Source organism: Oxyura jamaicensis, chromosome 24 (genome assembly GCF_011077185.1).
Source record: "Oxyura jamaicensis isolate SHBP4307 breed ruddy duck chromosome 24, BPBGC_Ojam_1.0, whole genome shotgun sequence".
NCBI lineage: Eukaryota > Metazoa > Chordata > Aves > Anseriformes > Anatidae > Oxyura > Oxyura jamaicensis.
The window spans coordinates 2,069,742-2,077,844 of record NC_048916.1 but is presented as its reverse complement, the minus strand read 5'-3'; the positions used below and the strand labels follow the sequence as shown (position 1 = coordinate 2,077,844).

Genomic DNA, 8,103 nt, shown 5'->3' with positions numbered 1-8,103 from the left:
CTCCCCCAGCCTCTGGCTGGCAGGGGAGGGGAGCGGGGAACAGCGAGAGATCAAAAATAAACCTCTTATGTCAAAGCCGGGGGGAGAAAGTATAAATACAGCGGGCTCCGCAGCCGGCGCGGAGCAGCCGTCGCGGGGCCGGGCAGCGGGAGCCCGGCGGGGCCGGGCCATGGGGCGGCGGGCGCTGCTGGCCGGCCGGGCCCCGCTCCACCTGCTGCTGCTGTGCCACGCCTGGGCGCTGCCTCCGCCGCCCCGCGAGGCTCAGCCTCCGCCGGCCCGGGAGGCTCAGCCGGTGCTGCCCGCCCGCCTGCCCGCCCCGTCGGGGCAGCTGGCGCTGCGGCTGGCCGCCTTCGGGCGCGCCGTCGTGCTTCGCCTCCGGCCCGACGCCTCCTTCCTCGCCCCTCGCCTCCGCCTGCAGAGGCTGGGAGGAGGCCGGAGGCCGCCGGGCCGGGCCTCGCCCCGCCGGGGCTGTTTCTACGCGGGCACCGTCGAGGGGCGCCCCGATGCCCCCGCCGCGCTCAGCCGCTGCGGGCCGGCCGCCGGGCTCCGCGCCGCCTTCCTGCTCGACGGGGCGGCCTACGAGCTGCTGCCGCTCGGGACGCCCGCTCCCGGCCCTCCCTGGCGCCGCTTGCACCGCCTCCAGCGCCGCGCCGCCCCGACGGCGGCCCGGCCCCGGCCCCCGGCAGCCGCCGGCCCCGCGGAGCCGCTCCGGAGGCCCCGGCGCTTCGTCTCCGAGGCGCGCTACGTGGAGACGCTGCTGGTGGCCGACGCCTCCATGGTGCGCTTCTACGGGGAGGACGTGGAGGTAAGGGCTGGAGCTGGCCCCCGTCCCCATCCCCGTCCCCTCCTGCCTCTGTCCCTTCCTTTCCCCATCCCCACCACCTTCCCTTCCCTCCTGTCCCCATCCCTCTGTCACCCCCCCAGCCCCTCCTCGCTCCCCGGTGTCCCCACCCGTGCCGTGTCCCGATCCCACCCGGCCCCCTGTTGCTCCTAAGGCACGGGGAGGAGCCGTGCGCCCGTGTGCCCCCCACCCGATGCTGCACCCCGGGGTCCTCGGGGGGCCTGGAGTCAGCGAGGGGTGGCCCCTTCCCACCCCGGAGCCTGGTGGGGTAGGGACAGGCAGGGACTGCCGGCGGTGGGCTGGGGACCTGTGCTCTGTCCTCACCCTTGCTTGCTATGTAGGAGCCAAAAATCCCTGGGTAAAGGCTGCGGGGGGGGCGGGTGTCAGTTGGTGTTGGGGACCCTTTCCAGAGCCGGCATCTATCCCATATATCTGCCTAGCTGTGTCCTGCAGTGTTCTTTGTCCGGTGTCCCCATCCCTCTCTGTAGGGACAGAGCCACGCTGCAGAGCCAGGCAGTAAATGGCTCAGTAACAGCCCCGCTCCCGAGCCACCTGTTAGCAGCCCAGCAGATGCACAGCGCTGCCCTTTCCCCACACTGCTGCCGCCAGAAGCGTTCCCAGCCTGGGCATGCTGCCCCCGGCCAGGCACCACGGAGACCCCCGCAGTGGGACGGGGTGGGGACGTGGCCCCCTGGTGCTGGGGAGCTCGAGCTCAGGAAACACCAGTGTAACTGCAAATGTGATAAGGACAGGGCTAATCCCTCAGGTCTGGTGTGCACTTCTCATCGCAGAGGGGCTCTCGGCAGCACCAGTCACTGATTTTTGGGGACCTCCTCCCAGTGCCTCAGTTTCCCCAGCTCTTGCATGGGGGAATCTCCCCGGCGTTGTCCTGTGCTGTGCCCCGCTTCCCTGCACGTGCTGCCCTGCTCCTGGCAGGGAAGGTTTGTTTGGGTCCCCGGGTCCAAATCCAGGCTGGCACGGTCTGAAATCCCCGGGGCTTTGCAAGTGACAGGCATGCACCGAAAGTGCTCGTCCTCTGCTGTGGCTGGCAGGGCTGCTGGAGGAGAGCTTGGTGTGGGTGCCTGAAACCTGCACTTTGGCAGCATGGCTTTGCCACTTCTGCCCGCTTTGTCCTTCTTTTCTGTCGGCTTCGTCCAGCTTCTCCACTCCTAATAAAGCAGTGTTTTAATTCCAGCCCTGCTCAGGCAGTGCCTGACCTTGAGAAATGCTGAGCCCTGGTGCTCCAGCTGATTTCAGCTGTTGTTCCGGGTGTTCAGCATCACTCAAGCTTTGCCCTTTGCTTGCTTTTGCTCGCATAGCCCCGAGCCGGGCCAGCAGGAACTCCAGAGGGCTCGGTCTCCAGATAGCAGCAGATCAAGGAGCAATGGATGCTGCACTTGGAGACAGCCCCCCAGAGCTTTCAGCAGGCAGAACAGTTTTGCAGCGGAGCAACCCAAACCTTTAAGCAACAGGCAAATAAATGGTAGTGCAAGTGACTCCCAGCAGTGTGAAACTGGTCCCAGATTCCCCCAAAGGACAGGAAAAATAGCATTTTGCATCTTCCTTCTGTAGTCAGGTGGGCACAGGAAGATTTTAAAGCAATATCCGAGGGTCTGCAACCTGCTACAGCTAAGCCGATAGATTTTTCGGGTGGGAATCCTGATAATGCCCAGCTTCAAATGGGGAAAAAGTAACACCCCTGTGGGCACATCAGTGCCGTGGCAGCTCTTGAAGGCAGAAGGCTGCTGAGCTGCAAGGGGCTGAAATGCTGGAACCATGCCCTGGCTTTGCTGGGAGAGCCCTGGAGCATGAGTGATGCTGCAGGGCAGATGCATGGCAGCTCCCCCCTTAATTACCTTAATAATTAGTTTCCAGTCTGCTCGGCTCCTATTTTACTGTCTCCTCTTTGTCCTGAAGAGCACTATCTTTGCAGCATCTCTCAGGGTGTTTCCTGATGGAAAGGAAGCTGTTAGAGATCTCACATGGGACGAACAGGGCAATAACATTTAAGTACTTGGGAGAGAACTTCAGCCAGTTCTTGTGGCAGCTTAGGGCATTTTCCCCTCCAAGTGTAGCAGTAAAAAGCAGCCAACAAACACCTGCTCTATTTCTGTCTTTTGATCTCAGCGACACAAATGCAAGGAGAAGCTCCCAACTCAGAGACCAAATAGCCTCCTCCTTGCTTCTCCCTAAGGACCTGCGTTTGGGGAGCCAAAAAAGTGACAGCTCCCTTGTGCCAGTGAGCTCTCACAAGGAGATGCCCAGGCAGCTGTGATGTTGAGTCAGAAGAAGCAGCCATACTTACATAGTGACTTTTCTTCCCGTAACCACACTTTAATTACTAAATATTTATTAAAGGCCACAAGCATTGTTTGTATTTCCAGTTACTTTCTTGCATAAGCTGCAAGAGATCAAGCAGAAGATAGTCACCATGAGATGCATTCAAGCATTGCAAATTATAATCAGTGTCATGCTGTTATTAGGGAAATGCTGTTAGTGATTTATTTTTAATCAATCTGTGCCATGGATTGAGCCATTATAATTCAGCTGTTAACCCAATTTAGGTAACAAGAGCTTAATTCTGCTTCCACCAATGCTCATGTAAACCGGGAGGAAATTATGAAGTGAGAGCAAAACCAGGCCTGGGATTTGGGGATTTAATCCTCCTCCTGATGACTGCAGGAGATGTTTGGGGGGCATCAGCAGCAGGGCAGTGCTGGGCTCTTCCACCTGTGAGCACCCAGCAGGCTGTGGAGGACTTTGTGGGATGTGAGCGGTGGTGAATAGAAAGTGCTCCCCTATATAGAGACGGGTGCGAGGCCCCAGGATGGCTGCAGAAATTATTCTTTGTGTTTTTCCTGCAGAGGACCCAAGATGATTTTTGAAGGGGGGAAGACTCTAGCAGAATTAAGTGGGGTTCTTGATCATGGAAAACTGAGGCAGGAGATGGTGCAGGGCTTAATTCCTCTGACGTGCTGAAGGCTGCGCACCACACGGGCCGCACTTGGAGCGGTGCTCAGCAATGCCCAGGGTCTGTCTGCGACCCCAAAAGCAGCAGGCAGCCACAGAAGCTGGCTGCAACATCCCCAGCCAGCTGGCAGCAGAATGAGATCGCTGCGGTGGGATTTCTGCCCCCAAGAGACCAGGGATGAGACGCATTTCTAAGCCGAGGATGGCTGCCGTCCGCTTTTCTTTCCCCCTTCATTGATGCAAGGAGCCTGTAACTCCTGCCTGAGAGCTGGCATGTGAAGGCAGCGACCAAGGACCACAGCAAAATGAGGTTGGGCTGATTAAGCCGGGATTCCTCTCCTGACTTTTGTGGTTTTTCCAGGCAGATTTATGAGGTTTTAGGAGTGCTGTTGCAATTCCTCCTCTCTAAGACCATCCGGGCGCTGGAGCGTGTGGCCCCGTGTGGGGCATGGGGCACTGCTGACCTGCACCCAGGCACTGCCAGGGTCCTGCTGCCACCTCTGATGCTCAGGCCAGCTGTCAGAGTGACCTGGAGGTAAAGCCAAAGCCACCCCAAGCCTCAGTTTCCCTCGTGTCCAGCTCTTAAGCTTGCTTATGATACTTTGCAGTTTGAGCCTTGGAGCTCACTTAATCCCTTGACAAAAGGAGCCGACCCCTCCTGAGCCGATCCCAAGGGATGGGATTAACAGGGATTTTTGCAAAGCAAAAGGGAACCTGCACCGATCCTGCCATCCACCAGCACCGCCTGTGTTTCCCCAGACCTAGCAGCAAGGGGCCGGAGGAGCCCCGGCACGCATCTGCGTGGGGCCGGAGCAGCACACCCACCCCCTGAGCATCCTCTTGGCAGATGTGCTGCTCTTCTCTGCTTGCCTCCTCCTCGTAATGTTAAACAGCTGCTGAGCCTCAGCACCGCTGCTGAGTGCTGATTGTAAAGGGCTTTGGTATGAAAGACACAGCACCAGGGGAGTCCTGTTCGGGCTGCCCCCCGCAGCCCCCCAGGGACGCGGTTTGCTCTCCGCTTGTCCGTGCAGCGGTGCTGCCGTGCCTCCGTGTCCCCAGCCTGACAAGGGGCAGCTGCTTCTCTCACGGGACAGCCCCAGATATCCAGCAAGGAAGGAATAAGGAGTGGGAAGGGGGGAAAACCAAGGGAGAAGTGGGACAGGGATGGGGCAGCCAGGCACAGCTGGGGTGCAGGTGTCCCCCTCATCCCCAGCTCACCCCCCGTTTCCCTTGGCTGCCACCCCTGATTTTACAGGGCACCCAGGCAGATGTTTTGGGAGGCAGGCTGAGATGTGTTTTCACCAGTTGTTTTCAAAAGCTGGGCAGCCCTCACATCTGACCCTGTGTTTTCTTCCTTCCATCTGTCCGCTCTCCAGAAATCTCGGCGTTTTTCTTCTCTCCCCCTACAGAAACACTGGCTTTTAGGGAGAAGGGAGGAGAAAAAAAAAAAAAAGCAACCTTATGAACAAACAAACAAACCTACAGCCCTAGAGCAGGCCAAGCACAGCAGTTAGTCTCCACGGGTGTTTTTCCCCAGGGTGAGCTGGGGAACGTGGTGGGGGGGGAGGCGAGCCGTGCCGGGGGCTGCACCCTGCCACCCTCCCGCACTGGGTGGGACAACAATATTAGATCATCATGTGCATACCACAGCAATAGTGTCGGTCTAAGCGTGGTTTCTCCTCCCCCCAGTCCCCCCCCCAAAAAAAAAAATATTAATAATAATTTTAAAAAACAGTTTGGGGATCTCTGCAGACTGCAGCTTCCAAGTGCTTCCTTTGAAGATGAACGTAAGTGGAGATTTTGCAAGAGCCTGTATCAAAAGCGCAATCCTTCGGCATTGGCAAGTTGCAAGCAATCACTCCAGTTCTCTGTGCTCCGACTTAGTTATTTTTTTCATTGCTGAGCCTCTTCACCGCACGTACTGCTTGCTGCTGGCAGTCCCGTGACCTGTAACTGTGTCAGGCAGCTCTCTGGGTAAGGGCTGCGTTGTCTCCCCCAGGATCGAGTCCCCCGTGGGTCTAGATAAATAGTTTTCTCCTTGCAAAGTGGTTGCTGTGCAGTTCGTCCGAGCAGGGTTCTTCCTTCTCCCCGGGCACAGCCGGTGGTGCACGTGTGTGGCTCGCTCGGGGCTTGGGTAGGAAACGGCCGTGCTGCGGCAGGAGGAGTATCAGAGCTGTGGCACGGGCACTTTGAGGGGGAAAATGGTTGAATTTGGGCTTCTTGGGGGCAAAACGAGCCAGGCTGTAGAGATTCTTGTGCCGCCTCTGCAGTGCAGGTGGAGCAGAGGAGCGATGCTCCTGCAGTCCATGGGGGCTGGCACCTCGAGGGGCTGGTTTTCCAGCTGTATTTACCAGCTGGATGGAAATCCTTCCACGATCTCCAAGGGCACTGGCTGGAAATTGCAGCGGCACCTTGCGAGGAGACAGAAATCAGCCCACGAGCCTGAGCGTTCCCTCCTAGGTGGCTCATCCAGCCTCCTTGCAAAGGCATGGGGAGGATGCGAGGAGCGGGATTCAACTCATCTGCAGTCGGTCGCTGGCCAAAAGAGCGAAGTTGGCCTCTCCTGAGCCCTGGGGACCCTGTAGCTCATTTTTAGCCCCAGCTCCGAGCCCTTGGCCAAAGCAAGGAGGGATGCAGGTGGGCTGCTGCTCTCCCTGGAGCAGTTGGGGTCCTACAGCAGGCCACCTGAAACCCAGCGAGCTCCCACACGGTCCAAGGACGGGTATAAATAGACACCAGATGGTGGAACAAGTGGATTTGACCTTTTAATCTGTGCTAAATAGCCGTTTGTTTGGTTCACTTTCCATCTTTCCAGCTCTTTCTGGCGCTTTGCAGATGGAGGGCAGGCAGGCGGATGTTTTCCAAGCCCCCGCGTTCTCACTGCTGAAATAGTTTCTTGGCTGGGCACAGCCCCACAGTCATATCCTAGGGCTCTGAGAGCTCCCAGGTAAAAAAAATACAGACTGGTGAGAAACCTGGAGGGGGAGGGACAGGGACGGGGCAGGATTTGCTTCAAGGTGCTGGATGATCCCCGTGGTTTTTAACACCTCTTACAGTGCTTGAGCAGAAATGGTGGCATTAAGGTTAGTCTCTGTGTCCCAGGCACATTTTGTGGTGCGCGTATCAACCTTAACACTACCGTAGAGAGAAAAACGTCCCTGCAGTGCAGTTGGGAAAAAGTTGCCCCTTTTTCTCACATTGTCCCCTCAATCGCTGGCAATGCTGCACGGTTCTACATGAGCATTCTGGATGCAAAGCAAATGGGAGGCCATGGTCCCACAGAGCATCCTTCTAGGTCTTCCCAGGGGTAATTTTAGGAAGGCTTTGTGCTATTTTTAGGTAGGTTCCCAATGGACTTCCCCACGGGATAAACAATTCCCCCGTCCCCTGGAGCAGTGGCTGCGCTCGCAAGGACCTTGTCTGCGTTTCTGACCTCGGCGGTGACTTCTCCGTGACATTCGCTGTGTGTTTTGGCCCGGGACATGAGTCACACATGAGGGGCTCCCGCCGGCTCCGTGGGCTGGCGGTGCCGTGGCGGGGCGACCTGTCTGGGCCCGGGAGAAGCCACTTTCTCTTTCCCAACACTCGCGTGTTGTGTAATAGCCGCATTTTTTTCCCCTGACTCCAGGTCTGTGAAAGGGTGCCAAGCAGAAGGGGAATGTCGATGCTCCGATAAGATGTTTACATCAGCCTAAACGTTGCTGGCGCACTTGACATATGAAGTAACCGCCGGCTGTCCCAGCCGCCGCGCCGAGGATGCTGCTGGGAGAAGCCCTGGGGTGGGAACGAGCCCCATTCACGAGCAGGGACCGCGGTGGGAAGGAGCCGCACGTGGCTCGGGCGCATGGGCCACAGCCAGAGAACACGTTCAAGGAGTAATAGTGCCGAGTGTCAGGGGCAGAAAGTGTGGTTTGTGGCTGGGGACATCGGGTTCGGGCCCTGCTGACTGGCACAGGCAGGAATTTTGCAGCGGCAAGAGGGAAATTTGCAGCAGCAGCGGCAGTGCACTCACGGTGGCCCCTGCCCTGGGGAGACAAGGGCAGGGTTAATGCCCTGGGAATATGCAGGAGCACTGGTGAGGACACGTGAGGCTTTCCCAAAGGGTCCCTGAGTGCAAAGGGTTTGTGGCATGTGACAGACAGCAGCTGGAGAAGGGGACAAGGCAATGACCACGGGGTGGGATCGTCCTGCCCGTAACCTGCCGCGTCCTTCCCGCTGGCACAGGGTGCACAGCACCGCGTACCAGGAAGGCAGCACCATGTACTGGGAAGGCAGCACCATGTACTGGGAAG

The 8,103-nt window shown here is 58.2% G+C and overlaps 1 protein-coding gene across 1 annotated transcript in view; it reads left to right on the top strand.

Annotated features, from left to right (window-relative positions):
* ADAMTS8 (ADAM metallopeptidase with thrombospondin type 1 motif 8) overlaps positions 1 to 8,103 on the top strand; it is a 17,363-nt gene continuing 9,260 nt past the window's right edge. Inside the window, exon 1 of the mRNA XM_035346102.1 lies at positions 1 to 805. Coding sequence (XP_035201993.1) covers positions 68 to 805 — 738 coding nt within the window. The 5' untranslated portion in view covers positions 1 to 67. The remainder of the gene's footprint in view (positions 806 to 8,103) is intronic.